General features: G+C 45.8%; 1 protein-coding gene across 2 annotated transcripts in view; it reads left to right on the forward strand.

Annotated features, from left to right (window-relative positions):
- The window catches only part of PRKCH (protein kinase C eta), a 232,794-nt gene that overhangs the window by 147,663 nt on the left and 60,218 nt on the right, over positions 1-24,913 (forward strand). For both annotated transcript variants that reach the window (XM_030214443.1, XM_030214444.1), the window contains exon 10: positions 14,131-14,285. In XM_030214443.1, coding sequence (XP_030070303.1) covers positions 14,131-14,285 — 155 coding nt within the window. The remainder of the gene's footprint in view (positions 1-14,130; positions 14,286-24,913) is intronic.

A 24,913-nucleotide genomic window follows, 5' to 3' on the forward strand; every position in this document is an offset into this window, starting at 1 on the left:
TTAAACGTAGGCTGTCTTGAAGGGAAAGCAATGCACTGTCTGGTCCAAAATGACCAAAGTTGCCAATTCTGCGGTTTGATGTATTTTATTGATTATCTAATTCCCCACTGTTAATTATTTAGGTCTGTTATGTTGTAAGCCACCTAGAACCTCTAGCTGGAATTTGCGTGGTGAATACATTTTGTATTAGATTAGAATGGCTGCCTTTGCAGAGCTTTGAAACAGTCCAGTTTCTTCCCAAGGCTTTCATGAACTTCACCTTCGCAATAGGAAAAACATTCTACCAGAGAAGCTGTGCAAGCAAAAACATGTGCCCAAAAAGGCTACCTTTAAGGTTCAGAAATCTTAACTGTATTCTTTTCTGCAGATTGCAATGAAATTCCATTACTCTTAATGCTATCCCACTGAAACGCTATAGACACATGCTGTAACCAGTTAAGGAACATTGGCTTCTGATTTCTTATCAGATCCTTTTCAAGATAATTACATTTACCCATCAGATCTACTATTCTGGGTTGCCCTCTTTTCTTTTACTGTGTTATTACCTATACTCCAACTAACTCTTGGCTCATCATGTCAAAAACTTATGGTTGTTCCCTCGCATCTTCAATTACATCTGGACCTTACCCAAAACTCCTGTATCAGTGTGATGGCTCCTACACTTTGGAACAAACTGCCCCTGTTCATTCGACTGATATGATCTCTTAAAGATTTTTATATTGCTCTAAAAACGTATTTTTTAACCAGTTTAAATGCTTTTTAACATCTTGATGATGCAACCACCAGTACTGTCATGACTTCTATAGTCTTGTTCTTTCTTCTTTTACTCTCCTCTCCTTTTCTGTGCCTTATCTTAATTGTTAATATCTATTGCAAACTATACTTTTGATAACATTACTGTCACGTCCCCTACCTCAACACAAGCGGCGTCCTCGGGCTACGTGGGGTCCCGTCGACACATACACTTGACTGGCACAGCCCTGAGCCATGTGTGTGTAGTTCTTCTCTGGCTGCAGGCTCCTTGATCACTTTGCTTCCATGCACCTGGGTCTGCTCTCTCTCTGCCAGGCTTCCCTTGCTTCTCTCCTATTGGTCTTCCAGTTCCTCCTTCCCCTGCTCTTGTCCTATGGCTGTGCTCCTTCTCCCTGCCGGTCCTTCTGATGTCAGACGCCAGCACTTTATCAGCTGAGCTCTTCCTGGACTCCATGCTTCGGCTTCTACTTTGGTAGGTGTTACTTGCTCAGTAGTTTGCTTCTTCTCTACTTTGTCCCTCGTTGCTGACTTTGCCTGTACCTGGATTACTGTCTTGCCTGCTGCCTGCCTATTGACTTTACCTGTGCCTGGATTACTCTCTTGCCTGCTGCCTGCCTACTGACTTTGCCTGTACCTGGATTACTCTCTTGACCTGCTGCCTGCCTACTGACTTGCCTGTACCTGGATTACTCTCTTGACCTGCTGCCTGCCTATTGACTTACCTGTATCTGGATTACTGTCTTGCCTGCTGCCTGCCTACTGACTTTGCCTGTACCTGGATTACTCTCTTGACATGCTGCCTGCCTATTGACTTACCTATATCTGGATTACTCTCTTGCCTGCTGCCTGCCTACTGACTTTGCCTGTACCTGGATTACTCTCTTGACCGGCTGCCTGCCTATTGACTTTACCTGTGCCTGGATTACTCTCTTGCCCGCTGCCTGCCTACTGACTTTGCCTGTACCTGGATTACTCTCTTGACTGGCTGCCTGCCTATTGACTTTACCTGTGCCTGCATTACTCTCTTGCCTGCTGCCTGCCTGCCTACTTACTTTGCCTGTACCTGGATTACTCTCTTGACCTGCTGCCTGCCTGACCGGTACATTCACCACTCCGCTTCTAGCTCCATCTCGTAAGCCCTGCAGGCCGCCCGCACCTGGGGGCTCAACCTCTGGGGAACAACGGTCAGCGCAGGTGAAACTCTGGGTTGTCCAGCCGCCAAGCAGAACCTGGTCCGAGTACTGGGCTCAGCATGCTCTACTTGGTACAAGAACTCACAAGTCTAACAATTACATTAATATTTTATTTAATCTAGGCCCCTTTTGTATTTATTTTCCTCCAGCTTACCATTTTTCCTTGTTTATTCTCTTTCTAGTGTAAACTGCTTTGATATATATTTGAGTAAGCAGTATATCAAATGAAACTCAAATGTGAATATGAATCCATTTTCTTGTATGGCACCAGCTTTGTTCTACCAGCATCTTTTGCAACAGACATGTTAGATCAGAGGGACTGAGGGGAACTGAGGAAGAGCTCTTAGCTTCATTTTATTGAGGGAGGTTTGTGAGTTGTTCTTTATAATGGAGACATTGTTTTGTTTTACTTTTTGTTTGTTTTAAATAAAACAGAAAATGGAAAAAAAAAATTTTTTAAAGCTAAAGTTGAAAAAAAGGTCTGTGTCCACCCCTATACGTTATTAGAAAACTTGGCAGTAAGACATAATAGGGGACCTGGGATTTTAGTGTTTGCCTTGTAAGAATCAAAGAGAAAGATAACAAAGTCTGAAGTAACCTATCGGCAGAGGTGGTGAAGACCAGTACTTTCACAGATTCTGAGCATGCTTGGGCAAACATGGAGAGTGGTGGTAGAAAAAGAGTTGAGAGGTCAGTTAAACGATAAGATGGAGAAGAGTTGGTATTGGGTTACGTATGAGAATTTGTATGCTTACGTATTCCAGGTGAAGAATCTCAACTGGGCGAACTGGATAGGCCAATTTGTTCATGTTCTGGCATCATTTTCTATTACTGTGATTAAGGCTACCGCCCATATTGATATCTGAGCATAACAATACAGGTTCTAAACAGGGTGCAGTGTAATGGGATAGCTTTGCCACTTGGTTGGTTGAAGGAACTTGGTCTTCAGCCTGAACATAAGTAGGATCCATTGATGTCCTTCAGTAACGTCCCCTTGTTTGTTTTATTGCTTAGAGTGGCCCTGTAATCCATCTTTCAGTGTCCTGTCTGCTAATAGCACTACATTGGCATGCCATGGCTACTGGTGCTGTGCCGTTCTTCAGTGGTTCATTGTTACTTGGAAGAATCTTCTGTGTTTGTTTGTTTATTCATTCATTTCATATACTGCTAATTTTTACACACACAGGAAAATTCTTTTACTTTCCTGAAAACCAATTACAGCTTTTCTATCTGTGTGTAATAGATTAGTCCAGTGGTTCCTAAGGTGGTTAACTTAGCAGACTTCAAAAAAGGGTTTGACTGCTTCCTGGAGGAAAAAGCCATAGAATGTTATTGAATGGACGAGGGAATAATACAGTATTTCTAGGATGAGCGGGACAAATTGCTTGTTCTTTTGGCCGCTGTTGGTGACAGGGTGCTGAGCTCGATGGACCCTTGGTCTGTCCCATCATGGCGATGCTTATGCTTATGGTCCTGGAGGCAGCGCAGCCAGTCAGGTTTTCCGGATACCCTCACTGAATATTCATGAGAGAGATTTGCATGCACTGCCTCCATTGAATGCAAATCTATCTCTTGAATATTCATTATGGATATACTGAAAACATGACTAGCTGGGGTGCCTCCAGGACCAGGTTTGGGAATTATTGGATTAGTGTGTTCTCTGTCTCATGTAGCTATTCCTTTCAGGGGGACTGAGGGTGACTTACTGGCCAAATCACATGTGCATTTTAGTTTGCCCTGAAAAATAGATTGCACTCCAGTTTTGCTGTTTTACTTTTTGTCACAGATCATTCAGAACTGCATTATTTTTAGAGCGTATTCCATTCATTTCTAACAGGCCGACACTCAGAACTCCTGCGGTAAAGCCAACAGCGCAGAAAACTAGCTCGCCAATGCTCAAAGGAAATAGTATTCAAATTACATGTGCACTGTAAAAGTTAAAGTGGGGGGGGGGGGGGATGTGCTCGGCACATGTGCAAAAGAGTTTCGTTGTAAGCTCAGTTCTTGTTCGCATGCACCATGCAAATCTGAAAGTGAAGCACACATTGACGCCTGTTTCCTGCATCTTTAAATATAAGGTTTTCAAATTTTTTTTTAACTTGGAAGGCTTATATTTAAGTGCAGGAAACAGGTACCAATGTGTGCTTTCACTTGCGGGTTTGCTCAGACTTGCATGCATTTATTTCTTAGTACTGATGCTTAGAGGCTTGCACGGGCTCTCTTCCACTTCCAAAAAAAAAATAAAAATTGGCAGATTTTAAAGAGAGAATCATGAGAAATCATCTCTTCAAACACGCCTAACACCTGTTTCGAGGTGACGTTAGGTTTTCAGCAGTAAGGGCAGGTTTTCTGCTCTGTTCTCTGAGTATTGGGAGGGTATAGGAAATGTCCTCATTAACATCCATTTGACTACATTTGCATGCTATTTACGCTAATCTTTGGCACACATGCTAGAGCCCTCTGAGCATTTTGAGTGGAGGAGTGGCCTAGTGGTTAGGGTGGTGGACTTTGGTCCTGGGGAACTGAGGAACTGAGTTCAATTCCCACATCAGGCACAGGCAGCTCCTTGTGACTCTGGGCAAGTCACTTAACCCTCCATTGCCCCAGGTACAAATAAGTACCTGTATACAATATGTAAGCCACATTGAGCCTGCCATGAGTGGGAAAGCGCGGGGTACAAATGTAACAAAAACAAAAACTAATGCCAGCACTAGTCTGGCACTAATCACCTCAGGTGCCGGTGTTACATTTTGAGCATCGGCCTGTAAGAGAACATATCACCATTGTTTCACCCTAAACAAAAAGTGGAAGCAAACGAGGCAGATTGCATTCCAGGCAAGCTTTTCCCACATATTATACATTGAAGTTCATCTTGATTTTTATAAACGTTTATGCAGTCACCCTAACAGTGACTGTTCCCTTTATGCTGAGCAGGAGTCCTCCATCCTAAGCCCTGCCAGTGGAGGGTGCTGTTTCACTGTCACTTTTTTAATAATGAGGGAGAAGCAAGCTCTGCAGGACAGAAATCTTCCTGTCCATAGCAATTGAAAACATAATATTGAAGCACTACCCCTACTGGCAGTAATGTAGTCGGAGGACTCATGTTCAGCTTAGAGGGAACAGTGCTAACAGCCCTGAAAAATTCCTATGTCATCAAACAATCTTTTTGTCAAACTAATCTTCCTGTTTACAAAGCCATGCTAGCAGCTGATGGTGCGCTAATGCCGACACAGCTCATTCACTTTGAACGGGCTGTGCCGTCATTGCTGCATGGTAGCCATTAGCATGGCTTTGTAAACAGAGGGGTAAATCCAGTGGTGTGCTGGAGCCGGCTCGCACCGGTTCGTGAGAGCCGGTTGTTAAATTTTTCAGCTTTTTGCAAGCCGGTTGTTCTGGCAGGGCGAGCCAGCTCTCCCCTCCCCCACCTCAAGCTATAGGGTCTCAGGCTCCAGCACATACCTGAAGAAGGCAGCCACCCGCTTTCCTGCCCGCTGCCGGATCGCTCTTTATAAATGGCCGCCGAGACTTCCAGTGGTGGCCTCGCGAGACTTCCGCTGAAATCTTGAAGGTTGCCCTTGTAAGTCTTGGCGGCTTTTTTAAAGAGCAATGCAGCAGCGGGAGATTCAGCGCTGGCAGCAGGCAGGAAAGACTTGAGGATCTTTCCTGCACCAAAGAATCCACTAGACCACCAGATTGGCTGCCTTGAGGTATGTGCTGGGTCTCTGTGGCTCGGGGGAGTGGGAAGTAAGTCTGGAATAGGTCGGGTGGGGACCAGACTTTGGGGAGGATACTGTTAAAAAACAAAGTTGTATTTTCAAACATGCTTGTGCATAGGATGTACATAGAGGAAGTATAATGAAGTAATCATTTTTCACTGGGGGTAGCAGGGAGGTCTGGATGAGGTGGGGAGGGGACCGACTGACTGACTGTCCGTCCGTCCATCCGTGGGGGGGATCCTATAAAAAAAAAGTATTTTCAAACATGCCGGCTTGTGCAGCATACGGATGTACATAGAGGAAATGTAATAAGGGAATAACTTTTCATAGGTAGAGTAGTAATTTGTTATAAATCGTAATCGGTGTGTCATTTGGAGGGGCTGGTTATAAGGACACTCTAACCCGGTTATATTGGTGCAGAGGTTTTTTTTCTCCTGATAAAGTGCTTCTAAAACAGACATAATGTTATGAGAATCAGGTGCTCAACGTTCAGAATTTCTATTTATTTATTTACTTATTTATGGCATTTTATCCCACATTAAACATGAATTAGATTGGAACCTGGGAGCATTTACATTTTTTTTCCTTGAGAGAGTAATGCATTGCCCTCCCCAAGGCTCTCCCCCCGAGTATAGCCAGCTCTGCAATTTGGGGGGGGGGGGGCACAGAGGTGGTTGGGGGGATGCAGAGATGTATGGGGGGTGCAGAGATGGACCGGGCAGAGAGCCTGTTGTTAAACATTTACCAGCACACCACTGGGTAAACTCTCTCTCTCTCTCTCTATTGGACTAATTGCTATTAATATATTCTCTTTGTTTTCTGATGTCTGAAGCACTGCAACTTCCTTTTGTGGGTTTTCAGATCAGTCTTTGACGTCATCATGATTTCCTGTTACCTCTGACTCATTTGGTTTATGCTCAATATTGCAAGTGAAAAAAAAACCCCATAGCTTAAATATCTTAACAGAGTGTGATGTAAAAACAATTTCATCAGATTGCAACAGCTGACCCTAAAGCCCCCAAAATCTTGTGGAAAAGCTGTATTCAAATCAAGCAGCCCTCAAATTATGTAATCATGAAGGAGAGAAATGTGTATCCCGTCGGAATCTGGTTTAAATTTCCCAAGACTTTTTTCTGAGAAATGAAAAAAATCTCAGAATTTCAGCAGTTGTGGCTTACTTTTTCAATTTGGTTTGAACTGGAAAGAACTTGAAAAAGAAAAAGACATCACAGGGTTTTTTTTTTCTTAACCAGTTTTCTATGTGGCCATAGCAAAAATGTTCCTCCAGATCCCTGGGGCCTCAGTGGACACTGTGTGCCAATATAATCAGGGATGCATTTATATCTCCAGCTGCCCTTTGGCATGTGACCAGCCGGCCTGCCCTCTAAGATGAGGCTCACACAGCAGGGCATCTGCCCGGGAGCACTTACCTACTCTACTTTTTAGTAAATCAGCAGAATTTTCAGAGTTCCTGTGTGTGTACTTTTACCATACAATTTTTTTTAAATTAAAAACTCCTATCAAAATAACTGGAAATGAACTTAAAGTGGTTGTGAGAATTCCTTACAGCATATACTGTAATTCTAGGACTCGTGATTGAGTTAAAATCATCCCTTATATCATGAGAGACAGTTAAGTCTGAGAGCATGATTAAAAGTATAGCACCATTTGTTAAGATGTCATCAGGAGCTTTACAGTAGCCATCACACATTGCCCTCTGCCCCCGGTTTGTTTGTTTTTGTGGGAGGTTTTTTTTTCCATTTTTAAACATTTTCTCTTTGTGTCCTTTTCTCAGTCTTGTTATTGAAATAGATTTCTGGAGCATGCGTGGCAGCAAAACACTGCAATAGGGGGAGAGGGGTGGCTTTCAGGGGGGGCAGTACAAATTATATTTATTTATTGCTGCACTTGTATCCCACATTCTCCCACCTATTTGCAGGCTCAATGTGGCTTACAAAGATCTGTCATGGCATCACCATAACAGAGTCGATAATACAGTTGGTGTTACAAAGAAATTAGAGAAAGCAAAAGGATCTGGTCAAGGAATTGTAGAATAAGACATTCTGAATGGAAGGTGTTTAGGTGTTGTGTTGTACTTCGTTATGGGTTCTCGTAGTAGGCCTTGTTAAAGAGGAAAACAATTTTGAGACACATAGTAACATAGTAGATGACGGCAGAAAAAGACCTGCATGGTCCATCCAGTCTGCCCAACAAGATAAACTCATATGTGCTACTTTTTGTGTATACCTTACCTTGATTTGTACCTGTCCTTTTCAGGGCACAGACCGTATAAGCACTATCCCCGCCTCCCAACCACTAGCCCCACCTCCCACCACCGGCTCTGGCACAGACAGTATAAGTCTGCCCAGCACTATCCCCGCCTCCCAACCACCAGCCCCGCCTCCCACCACCGGCTCTGGCACAGACCGTATAAGTCTGCCCAGCACTATCCCCGCCTCCCAACCACCAGCCCCACCGCCCACCACCGGCTCTGGCACAGACCGTATAAGTCTGCCCAGCACTATCCCCGCCTCCCAACCACCAGTCCCGCCTCCCACCACCGGCTCTGGCACCCAATCTCGGCTAAGCTCCTTAGGATCCATTCCTTCTGAACAATTTTGAGACACAAGTTGTATGCTGCTGTTTTGGGATAGATCGTTGTAGTCTCTTGTGTACTTTTCCTGTTTTGTTGCTGAGCTGTGTTTTCAATAAAAATTACTCTAAAGGAAAAAAGGTCCTGCATAGTTTAGGATTTATAAATTCAGTGGGATAGTCAGTGCCTAACAAAGCTTAGGCAGATGTTTAGTCAGGCTATGTGTTCGCCTCTGAACGTTGAAAATATCAGCATAAATTTATGAGGATAATTTTATTAAAAGGCACCTATCTTGTGTGGCTGCAATGGCATACATTATACCTGTCTTATAAAAGGAACTTGTGCACACCTGCCTTAATAGTAAAATATCCCCAGAAAGTAGGCGCCCGCACACACTTGTTCTCACGTTCATGCAAATATCCTATTTTATTTTAGGCTCATCTGTGTGCATGTGGGGCTAGATTCTATATATGGAGCCTAAAACAAAAAAAAATTGGCGCCTAACAATACCCACTTAAACAGTATTCTTTTATTTATTTATTTTTATTTTTCTTACATTTGTACCCCGCGCTTTCCCACTCATAGCAGGTTCAATGCGGCGAGTTGTGCATAAATTTAGGCATGGCCTTTTCCACCAATGAAAATGTACAAATGCCCGCACCTAAATTTACACACAGAGCACTTTATTCTGTAATTACACGCGTAACTTGAAACCATGCCCGTGTCCTGCCCTAAAACGCTATGCTACGTGCTCACATTTAGGCCTGCTGCAGAGTAGGAGTAAATGTCCACAGCTTCAATCTAGCCACAGTTTCTGCCAGTTTACGCCTGTTGTTTAATCAAATCAGAGAGGCACCTATGTATCGTTATTTAAAAAAAAGGTTAGAAATGAGGGCCTACTTGCCCTCTCAACGTAGGCCAGGGGTTCTCAACCCAGTCAGGTTTTCAGGATATCCACAATAAATATACATGAGTTAAATGTGCAGGCACTGCCTCCCATGTATGCAAGTCTATCTCATGCATATTCAAGTATCACGAAAACCTGACTGACTGGGTGTGTCCTCAGGACTGGGTTGAGAGCCCCTGACCTAGGTGACCTGTTATAAAATTACCCCCGTGATACCCCATGTGAGGGTTGAGAGTGGGCCTGCGAAATAACAAAGCCGGACAAAGGTATATAAATGAAAACATGCATTTTATTAATGAAATCCTGAGGCCTTTTACATCACAGGGCCAGGAACACAAGGTGAAATGTCTCTGTAGTTCAGTAAATACAGTCTCAAGCAGGCCTCTGGCTGGCAGGCCCAAAACACAGTCTGTGGCTGGTGGGGCGGCCACGCCCCAAACACAGCCTGTAAGTTCTTCTCTGAGTTCCAGGTCTGGCTCCAGCCAGACCTCAGAGCAAGGCTTGCTAGTCTCAAATCAGGAAACAAGAGGTTTACCTCAGCCAGATCACGATCATTAGACATAAGCTTTAGCAGCATATGCTGGGGCTTCTGTTCTTCCTTCCCTGGGCCTCTTTAACTTCAATCTGGCAGGGTTGCCAGGTGGAAAATTTTTTTCCCACCCAAACCAGCCTAAATCCAGCCCAAAACCCGCCCAAACTCAAACCCCGCCCCTGACACCCCCACCCCCGCCGTCATCACCCCCGCCGTCATCAACCCCGCCGTCATTAGCCCCGCCTCCCCCATCATCGGCCCCGCCCACAACGTCACTAACCCCGCCCAAAATGTCACTAACCCCGCCCCCCGCGGCCAAAAAAACCGCCCAAAAAACCGCCCAAAAGACCAAAAAGCAGCCCAAAAAAACGCATCCCGCCGCGGGCAAAAATTTCCCGCCGCGGGTCGCGGAAAACCGCCCAATTGGGCGGTAAAACCGCCCACCTGGCAACACTGCAATCTGGCACTGCCTTTTATACTTCCTGGTTCTTACTCCACCCCTCCCAGCTCACTTCCTCCCAGGGTGGGACCAGTGATCTGAAGGTGGCTCAGGTTATCAGATGGATTATTCTTAAGGGTGAGGGGCAGTGTTCTATAACCCCCCTCACACCTCCTTAGTGATTTATACAGTGGAAAGTAAACTGTTAAAAACTGCCTGCATTTTATTAGCTGCACCAACTGCAAAAGTGCATTTGAATATATCTTCCAGTAATTTTTAATTATGGGGTCTTAGGACTCATGTTCAAAGCTGTGTATATTTTTTTCAAAACAATCAATAGGTGTAATAAATGACCAGAAGGCTTCTCAAACCTATCCAGCTGGCAGTGGGGTCCTTGGGAAAGGTTTGGGATGCCCTCTGGTAAAAAGCTAATGTCACCTTCTTCAATGTCACCTTCGGCACCTAACCATTATATCTCTCTTCAGGAAATCTAGACTGCCCAATTTGATTGTCTGTACATTTTGTCCTTAGATTGTAAGCTCTTTTGAGCAGGGACTGTCCTTCTTTATTAAACTGTACAGCGCTGCGTAACCCTAGTAGCGCTTTAGAAATGTTAAGTAGTAGTAGTAATAGTAATTGAGGAACTTTGGTGGCAATTCTATAAATTAACACCTCATTTTAGTCAGCACAAAGGGGTACTCTGAGCACCAATTCTATTTATTTTTATTTTATTTTATTTATTTGTTACATTTGTATCCCACATTTTCCCACCTATTTTCAGGCTTACATAATACCATAAAGGCAATCGCCAATGCCGGTATGAACAAATACAGAGTGATGTTGTGGTAAAGTGAAGTTCCTGTGTGACAGACACATTGGGGAATCATAAGGAGGAAGAGTTAAGTTATGTCCAGTACGAGCTATAACAGTTTAAGGTAGCTTAAGGTAGTTAAATGCTCCTTTTACAAATTACGTCTCATTTGTTCTGTTCATTCTCTACTCCTTCCAACAGCGCCAAATATAATAGTTCACTCATTGGTTATTTCACAGTTAGGTTTGTAATTCTTTTTATAAAGGCCTTTGAGTTAAATATATACACCGTTTACAGATTATTCTAAATACTGCTATTCATCTCATTTCCAATTTGCATAAAAATGACCATGTTACCCCTTATCTCAAAGAAGCTCACTAGCTCCCCATTACCCACCATATTATCTGCTTGTCTTTCAAATTTTTGCGTGCAGAACAACCCCTTTATCTTTTCCGGCATCTTATTCCGTATAGCTCAGCACGCACACTTAGGTCTGCGCAGTAAACTCAATTAGTGATGCCAAGCCATGGTGAGGTAACCCATGAGCACACTAGGCATGTTGGTTTTGGTGTGCAGGGGCCTTATCTGTGTAACTCACTCTTTGCCACTCTTCATCGTCAGACATCACTCGATCAATTTAAAACTGTCCTTAAAACATATATTTTTTTAAAGATGCATATGAATAAGTTTCTACGTAACTGCAGCAGGCCTACGGGAAATACCTTGGAAGATACTTCTAGCATTTCCTCGTTCCCCCCCCCCCCCCCCCCACTTCCTATCAATTGTTGTAGTTCTTCCCCTGTCCTAATAGTCATGTATTAACTTCTTTTTTTGTCTACCATGATGTTTAGATAGCAAGCCGCCTTGAAGGTTCCCCAAAGGGTAGGATAGTAAACCTAAAATAAACTTGAAACTCGAAAACTTAAGTTTTCGCGTTTCGAGTTTATTTTAGGTTTACTAGAACACTAGTGCAAAGTTAGGCACCCCTATTTATGACGTCAATGGCTGGTGTCAGTGGGCACGCCTAAGTGTGCCATGCAGCGCGCACTACTGATAGTATTGTATATGCTGAGCGTGTCACAGATCCGTACGTAAACTAATTAGCATGAGAGGCGAGCTTGCGCCCAAAGTAAGGTGCAAAATGCATGCTGAGCTGGTATTCTGTAAAAGTCGTTCCACGCAGAGCGCCCATTATAAAATACAAGTTTAGCGTGATCATCCCGGCACCTAAATCTGGATGTCATTTCTTGACTTTATCTCTAGACTATTTAAGAGCATTGTTTATAGAATAGCACCTAATCCTTACGTGTGTAGTTGCAAATTATTGGCTCCAATCATGCACATAAATGCTACTGGTCTATAAACTAGGCGCACTAGTGGCGCCAGCTTATGAAATTGCTTTTCACAATTGTAGTTTTAAATAAAAAGCTACTGCGTGCACCAGTGGCAGCCCTGCCATTAGGCCAACTGAGGCTGGGGCCTCAGGCGGCACTCATGGTGCAGCATCTTTCCCTCTTCCTTCCTCAACTTTCCTCCACAGCCTACCTTCTATTTGTTGTTCAAAAGTTGGCAGCGGCTGCAGCGATTCCTCCATGTGTTGCCCTGCCGCCTGCACTGGCGTTTCCTTTGTACTGCAGCCCGCCTCCCTGATGTAACTTCCTATTTCCTCAGAGGCGGGCCGCAGTACAAAGGAGATGCCAGTGTTGGTGGCAATGGGGGATTGCTGCTGCCTCTGACTTTTGAAAACAACAACAGAAAAAGAAGGTAGGCTCGTGGAGGGGGGGGGGGGAGATGCTAGACCGTGGCTTGGGGGGCAGGAAGGAGTTGGCAGGGTCCATGATGCTGGGGGAGGGGCCAGGGCACCCTTTCATCCCTGCCTCAGGGGGCAGATTGCCTTAGGCCACCCCTGGAGTGCACGCATCTTCTTAGAGACAGGATAAGGAAGTGAAACAGCAAAATAATGTAAAGAGATCTGCAAGTACTGAAATGTGGTATTTAAATATTCTAAGAAGTAACTGGAAGGACATGATCTCAAACGAAAGAGTTCATGAGATGATGGGAAGTGGAAAGAGGAAAATGAGGTTTTCTGGTCATGGTCTCGGAGGCTCTATGACAAATAAACTTAATTAATCTGTACTAGAGGTCACAATAGAACAAAGTGGTGGTTATGGCTTTAACAACAGTGACTTCTAAGAATGCATTAGTGTAACCCACATGGAGTGACCACACTTAAAATCTAAACTTTAGTCAGGATGGGGAGGTCAAATGTTTTGGAAAATGGTTTCACTAGCGACAAGGGGCCTGCAGGTCCGCTGGACCTCCGGTCCCCCCCCCCCCCCAGATTCAGGGAGGGCTGGAGATCCGGTGGGTCTCCAGCCCCCCTAACCCCCCCCCCCCCCAGCAAAGGGTCCCTGGTGGTCCAGTGATCAATCCGCCCCCCCTCCCTCCCTTCCTACCCCCTACCTTATGGGTTGGAGGAGGGAGGTAGCCTGCCTCCCCCTCCTCTTCCTTCGACACCGCAAATTGGTGGTGCCCAGCCCTGCCCAGTTTATCCTGGGATGCACTGGGTGGGGCTACACACCATATAAGCTTGGAGCTGGTGTAGGGTTTCCCGCGGCCAGTGTCCCAATCTTTGGCGCGCTGGTTGCTGATCATTGGGGATGAATATGTTTAGCCCTGTTTGCGTGCTAGTTGCATTCAGAGCCCTCGAGCGCGTTGTTTCATGCACTCGGGGACTCTGATCATTGGGTGGTAGCAAACGCCGGCGCTAGTATGGCGCTAACAGCCTCTAGCGCCAGCGTTTGCTTTTGATCATCCCAGTATTAGTGCTGAAGCATTGCTCCACGTATAGATACAGCTTTGAGGGATTCAAATTTGTGAACAACCCAAATTTATGTGCAATTGGGGACAACAAGATCCAAATTAAACAATTGTGGTGATTTGATAGAAGCTGCAGATGACTTGGGCTTGTCTGAATAAATTTGGTTGAAACTCTGTTTACACTTGTCATCCAGTCACCACCTCCCCACCCCCACAACTCTGTCCAGGCCAACTCTGTGCAAAACAATTCTCCCTCTCCTAACATTTTATTCTTTCTGTGGATAAAATACTTTGTTCTGACTTTTGAACTATGTTTTACGTCAAGGTATGATATTATTTTAATGCAGACAATCCATTTGTTTTAAGGATCGGCTGTTTTTTGTTATGGAGTTTGTGAATGGTGGGGACCTAATGTTTCACATCCAGAAGTCCCGGCGCTTTGATGATGTCCGGACACGCTTCTATGGGGCAGAAATTACCTCCGCACTCATGTTTCTTCATGACAAAGGCATTATATACAGGTAAGGTTCTAGGTCCCAATTTTGTCATGTTTGCTGTGGATTACAGAATTCAGGTGGCCCCTTTTCACCTAGAAAGGCATCCAAAAGTTGTTGCCTACAAAATAAAAAGACAACACCAATGATTAAGGTTGTTGTTTAGCATGTATTAATGTTGGTAATTCTGATTGAATGTATCTGAGATTGCAGTTTGAACTTGTGTAGGGTTACCATATGTCCGGATTTACCCGGACATGTCCTCTTTTTGAGGACATGTCCGGGCAACCGGGAGGGTTTTGCCAATCTGCCTGTTTGTCTGGATTTCTGGACAAACGGGCAGGCTGGTGGGCAGGCCGACCTGGATTGGCCACTGTTAGAAACAGGATGCTGGGCTTGATGGACCTTCGGTCTGTCCCACTATGGCAATACCTATATACTTATGTAGGTACGCCACTCTTCGAGTTGAGCACTCTTTATTGAAATGCGCATAAGAACCTATCCCTGTGCCCAGCTGAAACCTAGTGTAAATGCCGGTGCCGCAACTCTTGGCATTTGGACACAGGAATGACAGTATTTTATAACCCTGCGTGCAAATTTTAGGAATGCCTCTGGCCACGCCCCCTTTTGAATTGCACGCTAAGGGATTTAGGCACATGGGGTTATAGAATAGCATGTAGGAAGATGTTAGCACAGAATCTAATTAATGCCAATTAACTGCAGTAATTGATAGCTAGTTAATGGCTTGTTAGCTAATTAATTTGTGCACGCATCTTTGATCCCTACATAGATTTCAGCACCCAAATTTGGAAATCATAAATAGAATCCAGGGGTAACTGCACTGTGCACTGTTCTATAACAGAGTATGTAAGTGAATTAGCACATTACTGCAAGGGGGGGGTGTAAGGGGGGGTAAGAGCTAAGAGGGGCATGGGCATGTTTCCAACTAACGCATATGACTAATAGAATGCTAAAAGTTACGCTTGTGCCCATTTATTCCTGTCATTGACCTGGCATAATTGGTTGCCCACCCCAGTTTGTATTTGTGCTCATATTCTATAACGGCATATTGGCGCTCCGTGTGCAGCATCGACGTGCCTACCTGGTGGTGTCAAGTTATGATGCAAAATCATGGAAAGCAGCGTATAAATTACAATTTTAATAGAACTGATGCACAAATCCCCAAGTAGGCCAGTTTTTGCAAATTTCACACTGAAGTTTGACCCAACTCAACTACACACATAGTAAACTTTGGTTTGAAATGGCCAAAGTCTTGCTGGAAATTCCACAGGTCATTACCGAGACCCCCTAGTAAATGAGCCAAGTCAGAGTCGGCTGGAATCAGAAGTGTAAATTGGCTCACTTAATTCAAAAGAATGTGAACTGATTCTGGTTAATCCAGTTCACTTACAAATGTCTGGATTACAGGTCAGATCAGGTGACGGTCAACTCAAAAACTGTTCAAAGGTTTGACATGGATGAAGTGCATGAGAGACGGGACTTAACGTGAAACACTGTCAGTGGGTCCATCCCTTGTAGGAATGTATAGATTAACTTGAAACCACAGATGTAGAGTCTGACCTTGTCTCCACTATTTCCCGTGCTCTATTATAAGACTACTTATTACAGGAAAAGTCATTCTCCTCCTGCCAGGGCAGGCAGACATTTTCACTTATCAAGGCGCCGTTTTAAAAGTGGATTGGTTCAGTGCCAACTGTCAGCTGCTGAAAACAAAAGCCTCCACTGCTCAGGTCCTGTTCTAATCTCCCCTGCTATAACCTACAAACTCAAGCAGAGACAAAAATGACCAAAATGCTTAATATGTGCTCTGCTATCTACTGTGCTGTCTGTATGGGGCTGGATTCAGTAAATTATGCCCAGTGCCACTCTATAAAGGGCACTCTATAGAGTGGCACTTCTATGGTCTATGTCCCAGAAACACCAAAGACCATAATCAAACGCCAAAGAAAGACCATAATCAGGTATATACTATCACGTTCATTGTTTATTTAATCATGAATTGATGAGTGTCACTATTGGGCAGACTGGATGGACCATTGAGGTCTTTATCTGCCATCACTTACTATGTTACTATTAATCCTCTCTGCTCCCGGGCTGATGCGCAGACCTCAGCTCTGACACAGGCACAAGCATCAGATGTCACCTGACCTACTGGCTCGTGCATGTGGCAACCTCTCAGCACACAGTCAGGGGCATTTTCGAAAGAGAAGGGCGCCCATCTTCCGACACAAATCGGGAGATGGGCGTCCTTCTCTCAGGGCCGCCCAAATCGGCATAATCGAAAGCTGATTTTGGGCACCCTCAACTGCAGTCTGTCGCGGGGACAACCAAAGTTCACGGGGGCGTGTCAGAGGCATAGTAAAGGCGGGACTGGGGCATGCTGAAGAGATGGGCATCCTCGGCCGATAATGAAAAAAAGAAGGGCGTCCCTGACGAGCATTTGGTCGACTTTACTTGGTCCATTTTTTTCACGACCAAGCCTCAAAAAGGTGCCCAAACTGACCAGATGACCTCCCCTTACTCCTCCAGTGGTCTCCAACCCCTCCCACCCTAAAAACATTTTGTTTTATTTTTTTGCCAGCCTCTATGCCAGCCTCAAATGTCATTTCCAGCTCCATGACAGCAGTATGCAGGTCCCTGGAGCAGTTTTAGTGGGTGCAGTGCACTTCAGGCAGGCGGACCCAGGCCCATCCCCCCTACCTGTTATACTTGTGCTGGTAAATGTGAACCCTTCAAAACCCACTCGAAACCCACTGTACCCACATGTAGGTGCCCCCCTTCACCCCTTAGGGCTATGGTAGTGGTGTACAGCTGTGGGGAGGGGGGGTTGTGGGGGGGCTCAGCACCGAAGGTAATGGAGCTATGCACCTGGGAGCAATTTGTGAAGTCCACTGCAGTGCCCCCTAGGGTGCCCGGTTGGTGTCCTGGCATGTGAGGGGGACCAGTGCACTACGAATGCTGGCTCCTCCCATGACCAAATGCCATGGATTTGGTCGTTTTTGAGATAGGCATCCTCGGTTTCCATTATCGCCGAAAAACCGGGACGACCATCTCTAAGGTCAACCATCTCAACATTTAGGTCGACCATCTCTAAGGTCGACCTAAATGTTGAGATTTGGGCATCCCCGACCGTATTATCAAAATGAAAGATGGACGCCCATCTTGTTTTGATAATAGTGGTTTCCCTGCCTCTTCACGGGGCCGTCCTGTGGGGACGCCCTCAGGAAAACTTGGGCGCCCCATTCGATTATTCCCCTCAGTGACAGTGAATCAGAGACAAGTCTTTGTGCACCTGAGTGTTCCAAGTTCTAACTTCTGTGCCTTCCTTCAGGGCCACCGAGAGACTAGGCCAGGCCCGGGGCAAGGCTGCCCCGCCTCTGTCCCCCCGCCCCCCCCCCCCCCCCCCCCCGCCGCTGCTGCCCTTGTCGCTCCCCCTATCGCTCCCCCCGCCACTGCAGTCCCCGGTCTCACCTACCTGCCTTCACAGCTCCGGGCCCCCTGCATTCAAAGCGGCAGTCACAGATCGCCTCTATTCTGGCCTTCCCTCCCTGTGTCCTGCCCTCGTCTGATGTAACTTCCGGTTTCCGCAAGGGTGGGACACAGGGAGGGAAGGCCCAAAGGGAGGCGATCCGTGACTGCCGCTTCGAATCTAGGGTGCCCGGAGCCAAGGAGGCAGGCAGGTGAGACCATGGACTGCAGCGCTGGCGGCCTGACCCCCACGCCGGGAGGGCCCAGGGAATTTTGCCCCCCCCTCTCGGCGGCCCTGCCTTCCTTGCCTGCAGTCCTGTGGCTCGAATCCAGAGAGACACTGAGAGAGCTGACTGGAAATTTTTTTTTATGTACTATTAAATTCTTGCAGGGATGGGTAAGATTCCAGCAGGGATGGGTAAGATTTCTGTCCCCGTGCAACTTTCTAGTTTGGGAAGAAAGACCCAAGCCTCTCCCTGTGCAGTAGGGGGTACAGTGACCAGGGAGCAAGAGCCAAAGACGAGGCTACTCCCACTGAGCTTGGTATTTATAGCAACACATTTTCCCTCCAAAGGCTGTCTCCTCCTACCATTGTCAATAATAGGCAGGATAACCACTCTCTGCTCTAAAAGCCATGAGAGTATTCGGTCAAAAGATCACATACTTAATACTGGTAGAGTCACTAGAGGTCTCTGCCAGTGTTCCCCAGTGGTGTAGCCAAAGGTGGGCCCGGGTGGCCCAGGCCCATCCACTTTGGGCTCAGGTCCACCCAGTAGCACCACACCTATGATGTGGCTGGCAGGGATCCCCATGCCCCACTAGCCGAAAACTCCCAACAACTGTCCCTCCTGCATACCTTGTAAATAGCAGATCTTCACCTGCAGTGAGTAGCAACTGATACATATTGCTTTCACCGGCCCCACAGCCTTCCTTCTGATGTATTCCCACCTATGCGGAAACAGGCTGTTGCATCAAAGAGAAGGTTGTAGAGCCAACGTGAGCAGTGTGTGTTAGTTGCTGCTCGCTGCTAGTGAAAATCTGCTATTTAAAAGGTATGTGGGGGAGGGGGGATGTTTGAGAGACCATATGGCATGCAGGCGAGAGAGGGAGAGACCAAATCACTTGTGGGATAAGGCGGAGTTCTTATGCCCACCCATCTTGAACCCAGGCCCACCAAAAATTGAATGTCTGGGTATGACCCTAGTGTTCCCTCTAAGGAGTGACCAGCTGCGTGCAAATGTTTTTTCAAGTGAGCGCCAAAATAGCCCAACAGGCAAAAAAAAAGGGGGGGATAATCCCGAGCTGTTTGCAGAGTGTGTGTGTGTGTGGGGGGGGGGGGGGGGAACGGTCCCCCGAGCTATGTGCCTCATTTATTGTATATATGTTTATATTTGGTCATTTTGCTATTCTTATTCAAGCTTCTCCTTCTTACCTACAAATGCACTCAGTCTGCTGCCCCTCACTACCTCTCTACCCTCATCTCCCCTTACGTTCCCGCCCGAAACCTCCGTTCACAGGACAAATCCCTACTCTCATTACCCTTCTCCACCACCGCCAACTCCAGGCTCCGCTCATTCTGCCTCGCCTCACCCTATGCTTGGACCAACCTTCCCGAGCCCTTACGCCAAGCCCCCTCCCTGCCCATCTTCAAGTCTTTGCTTAAAGCCCATCTCTTCAATGCTGCGTTCGGCACCTAACCCTTACCGTTCAGTGAATCTAGACTGCCCCAATTTGACTGCCCCTATCGGACCGACCGTTCACTTGTCTATTAGATTGTAAGCTCTTTGAGCAGGGACTGTCCTTCTATGTTAAATTGTACAGCGCTGCGTAAACCTAGTAGCGCTTTAGAAATGTTAAGTAGTAGTAGTAGTTTATATTTGGTCATTTTGCTATTCTTATACTGTTAACAAAATCCCAATAAAAGTTTGCTCTAGAATACTGTTCGGTTTAGGGGTGTGGGGTTTTTTTTCCCCCCTGTGGTTTGTTTCTATTTTTTGATTTGGGGTGTTGAAAATCGCAATAAAAACAAGAAAAAAAGCCGCATAAATTTCACAAAAAGTACCTGGTGGGTGCTCCAGGGCTGCAGAGAGCAGCTGCAGTACCACGGGGGTGGAGGGTTGCAGCGGGTAAGAGTGGAGGATCACAAGAGCTGTCGGGGTAGTTGGTGCTGGCAGCGGTGGGGAGAAGTGCGAGACCGGATGCAGCATCGGGGCTGTGCTGCAGGGTTCCAGGATATTTCCTGTTCACGAGATGTCCAGTGCCAGGTAGGAAGAGGAGCAGGAGTGAGCTTTGGGTCTGTGGAGTGACGCTGGTGAGTCTGCTGGGTCTCTGTGGGAGCAAGCGGGAGAACTGCTGGGAAGTGCTGGAGAGGGTCAGTGCAGCAGCAGGACCTGTTAGGGAATGCTCCGGTGAGCTTCCCCAAAAATTGAGACCGATTTGGGCCTGACAGCTGTGCACACAGTGAGCGACCTCCCAATTTGTATGAGCGATCGTTCGTTCACGCGCTAACCTTAGAGGGAACACTGGTCTTTGCTGAACAAGGTATAGAAGCAGAACCTGAGTGTCCTCTACAAACAATTACCTCTGAAAATCCCTATCAACAGCATCAACCAGGAAGCATCATCAGATAAACAGTGATGCTGCTGGAATATGTGCCAAGATCGCTTGATTGAAAGAGGTTCTATATAACTTTATGTATAGGCACCAGCTCTGTAGGTACTATGGAAGTTTGAGCACCCCTAAAAGTCTCTTTTGCACTGTTCTGGATCAGGAGCAGTTCCATGCTACAGAGCCCACAGAAGGAAGGAGGACAGCAAGGTTGCCAGGTGGAAAATTTTTTTCCCACCCAAACCAGCCTAAATCCAGCCCAAAACCCGCCCAAACTCAAACCCCGCCCCTGACACCCCCACCCCCGCGTCATCACCCCGCCCCTGCCGTCATCAACCCCGCCCCCGCCATCATCGGCCCCGCCTCCCCTGTCATCGGCCCCGCTTCCTCCGTCATCGGCCCCGCCTCCTCCGTCATCGGCCCCGCCCAAAACGTCACTAACCCCGCCTAAAACGTCACTAACCCCGCCCCCCGCGGCCGAAAAACCGCCCTAAAAACCGCCCAAAAGACATAAAAGAAGCCCAAAAAACCGCAACCCGCCGCGGGCAAAAATTACCCGCGGCGGGTCGCGGAAAACTGCCCAATTGGGCGGTAAAACCGCCCACCTGGCAACACTGGAGGACAGGCAGAAAGTACTTATGTATCCTGGCTACTGCTTCCACCTCCCTTTTGCAGCTTATTGGCTATATCTGGCCAATGAGCAGCAGGGAAATGAGTTAGCTGCTGCATCATAGGATAGATCCATTTCTTCACAGCAGCCAGAGCAAGGGGAAGAAGAACAGTAGAGAGAAAGCTAAGAAAAGGAAAAGTGACACACAAGCATTGCCTGGGAGAAGAATAGGAGGGCTAGCAAAGGATGAGGGAATTGAAAGGGACTAGTGCCTAGAAAAGAGGCTGCTGCTGTGAAGGTAGAGGATCTTTAAGGGAAAGGGATCCGGGACAGAGGTGGAAGTGAAGCTGTGGGAAAGGAGTAGATGTAAGCTGTGAGAAGGCGAAAGAGGAGCCATGGGCTGTGATGAGGGAAGGGAGCTGGGAGAAGGGGTCATGATCTGGGAGAGATGAAGAAATACAGGCAGAAGGACTGGGGAAGAGACACGAGCTGAAAGAAATGAAGAAGATTGGAAGGAGACTGAAAGGGGTTGCGAGAGGAAAGGCAGATCATGGTAGTGAGAAGAAGCATGAAGACTAGAAAGAAAAGGCATGACAGAGGGCAGGTGTTAGCGAGTGGCAACCAGGGCAGTTGCCCTGGAGGCCCCATACCACATGGGACGCCAAGCCTGTCTCAGTCTGAAGGTGGATTTTTGGGGCTCCCTCCCCCATTTCTGCCATGGGCCACTGCGTGTCATAACACTGGCCCTGGCAGGAAAGTAAGGGAACTGGCAGGATGAGGTGAAACCAGAAGGAAGTGAGAGGAGATAAGCTGTGGAGAGTCAGGATATGATGAGACATACATGGAGGAGAGAGAGATTATGAAAAAAATGAAAAGAAGACAAGAATAATTATAAGGAACATGAGGGCAGAGAACTTAAGAGAAGACCAAGAATAAGCAGAGACAGAAGAATGAAGTTAAACTACAAAGAGACTGGAAAATTGTTTAAGTTTAGGAAAGATATCTGTGCTAGCTGGGCTGGGTCAAGGGTGGGGCACAACTGGTATTAAACACTTCTCCTCCAGCTCTGTGGCCACCAGAATAAATAAAGTTGCAGTATGTGATGCTGTTTGAAAAGTCTCTTAAAATTTGCACCTCTTTGGCAGCTCTGTTATAGGGAGACGAACATCTTTTTTTTTCCCCAAAAAAAATGTAAACAATAATTCCCCCTGTGGCATCCCAAGAAAGGCACATATGGTGAGCCAAGGAGGTTCACACTGCAGGATTGGCCCACAGCAGCAGGAAAAAATGATGGGAGAATAGTGAAATTTGGAATGGAGCAAGGAGTACACTACCCCTAAACTATATGGGATTCTTTTTGAATGTACCTTCTGGCTCAGCCACCAAGTGTTGACTTTCCTTTTCACTCCCAACACAGCTCTGTTCCTCAATTTCTAACTTGCTGAAGGCCACCATTTGGAGTGAGGGGCCTGTGTGACTGCACAGAGCTCTATGAATGAGTGCTGCTATACCAGTGATCCCTCCTTCCCCTACATTCTTCCACATTATTTGGGCATGGGGGAAGGAGGGGGCTGGAAGGATAATGTGGCTGGGAACAGGGTGGGAGGGGAAAGTTGATTCTTTGTAAAAGGAGTGAGAAAGGTGGATGAGCTGGGTCACTGGGTTAGTGGATTTTACAAAACTTCCATTTCTATGCGGAAACCTAGAATATGGTGGCTGATAAGAATCTTAAGGTCCATCTGATTTGCCCAGTTTAATTCCTTGAGTTCCAATTAGCATCTGCTTTCTCTTTCTCTCCTTTATAGCTAAGGATTCTCAGCACTTGCCTCGTGTTGTCTTGAAGTATGATACTACTTTTTCCCCATCACCTCCACTGAGAGATTTACATGCATCCCTCACCCTTTTCGTGATGAAAAAGTAGTATTCTGAAAATATTATGATGACTTTAAAAACTACGCTCTAGAACAGAGTAACTTCACTCAAGAGCAGACAGGATTAGCTTTTTATTTACATACACTGACCATAAAGCCAGCTCTTAGCCCATGTGACAGTTTTTTTTATGGTGTTTGTGGTTTAAGTATATTTATTCTTGAAACATTTTTGTTAATGAAGTACTTTCCTGTACTAAGCTTTTTTTTAGGAACACCGTATAGTCACTTTCAGGAAAGGTGATTTAAAAAAAAACAAAATTCACCGCCGCCAGCTGAATATCTACCAGTCTGAAACAAGTGTCTGTTTTCTGAAGTCCAAGATGAGTAAACCCTACATGGTTTAGAATTGTTAACTAGGTGTGGGCTACTTTATTGACAGCAAGGAACATGCTAAGTGTATGGATTAAGTGCCACCCTGCCCCCTAGCTTTGCTAGTCCCGCCCATGGCCTTTAAAACCCAGTCCAACCCTTCTATAGTAACCTACCCTGATGTTCACCTGGGCAACAAAGGGCTACATTTGCAAACAATGAACATGAAAATAAGATTCAATTCACAAACAAGTAACAAGAATTCACACAAGTGTCACTATCCAGACAAATTTAACTGTACTTAGCCAGTACCTGGGGAATTTTAGGACATGCTGTTTTCACTAGAGTGTGTAGTGCTGGGGCAATGTCTTGGCATAGATCTGCATCTCTACTCTCAAAACAAGATTGAAAAGGTTATATTTGTCTTTATTTCAAAGTTGCTGTATTGCCTTTCCTTAGAAAATATTGGAGCAATTCACATAAAGACCTGGGTTAAAATAAAGACAGAAAATATAAGATAATAGAAACTTCAGGATGCAGAATCGTCCCACAGAGCTAGTCCATTCTTCACCTCCACACTAATTATTCCTCATAAGCAAGGGAGAATAAAATGTTTTAAGAGCTACTTTGAATTTAGAAAAGACTAGTTTGGTTCTTGAAATGTTGTGGTAATACGTTCCACAGGACTGATGTGAAATAATAAAAAGTGGACCACTGATTACAGACCAGTTGTGCTTTGGACATAGTTGGAACCACTATGCAAATTTTGATCCTGGGAGTTCTAGCAAATTTGGAGCTAGTCCTCCATGGGCAGTGTCTGAAGGTCCAATATGGGCACAAAACAGTAACCTTGTGCAGAATGTTACACCCTTACAATTTATTACCGATCAGCGTATACAACCAATGGTCTTTCTAAAGACCACCGTTCTGCTTTTATTGCGGATTTTATGATTTCACCTTTTGATGTTCTTACTCTGAATTTGCACACAGACTCCTGATGCAGGCCCTCTGCAACGTTGTGTTGAGTCGTTTTTGATTTTCAATAAACCTTGTTTTAATTCATGATATTGTGTGCTCTAGTCTCTGGAACCCGTGGTCTTTGTTTCCTCTGTTCTTTCTCGCTGTGAGTTACTCCGTGGGACCTTTTGAGTTCTCCACATATGTGGATTCTCTTTGGACAACCTTACAACTCCCAGAGGATTCTGGGAAACATGCTGTCCAGTCCTCAGTCAGTTAGTTTTACTCGGGTCACGACTACACCATTCACTAGCTAACCTAAGAAAAGGAGTTAGGCTGCCAGTGCCACCTGCTTTATAATTCAAAGATTGCAGGAGAAAGAATGCCTTCACCTCAAACTCAGCTTACCCTTTGAGAGAATTCTACTGATTGTTTCCTGAGTCATTGTCCAGCTGGATTCTAAGAAGATATTGAAAACCAATCAACAGTGAGGCCTAGTCAGACTTAATCAGTGCATGAGTTGCCCTGCTGATCTATGTTTGACCACTAACTATTAAGGGAAAAGGAAGTGGAAATGGGACTTGATATACCACTTTTCTGGGGGTTTTGCAATTACATTCAAAGCGGTTTACATATATTCAAGTACTTATTTTGTACCGGGGCAATGGAGGGTTAAGTGACTTGCCCAGAGTCACAAGGAACTGCAGTGGGAATTGAACTCAGTTCCCCAGGATCAAAGTCCACTGCACTAA

The sequence above is a fragment of the Microcaecilia unicolor genome, chromosome 9 (assembly GCF_901765095.1).
Source record: "Microcaecilia unicolor chromosome 9, aMicUni1.1, whole genome shotgun sequence".
Classification (NCBI taxonomy): Eukaryota; Metazoa; Chordata; class Amphibia; order Gymnophiona; family Siphonopidae; genus Microcaecilia; species Microcaecilia unicolor.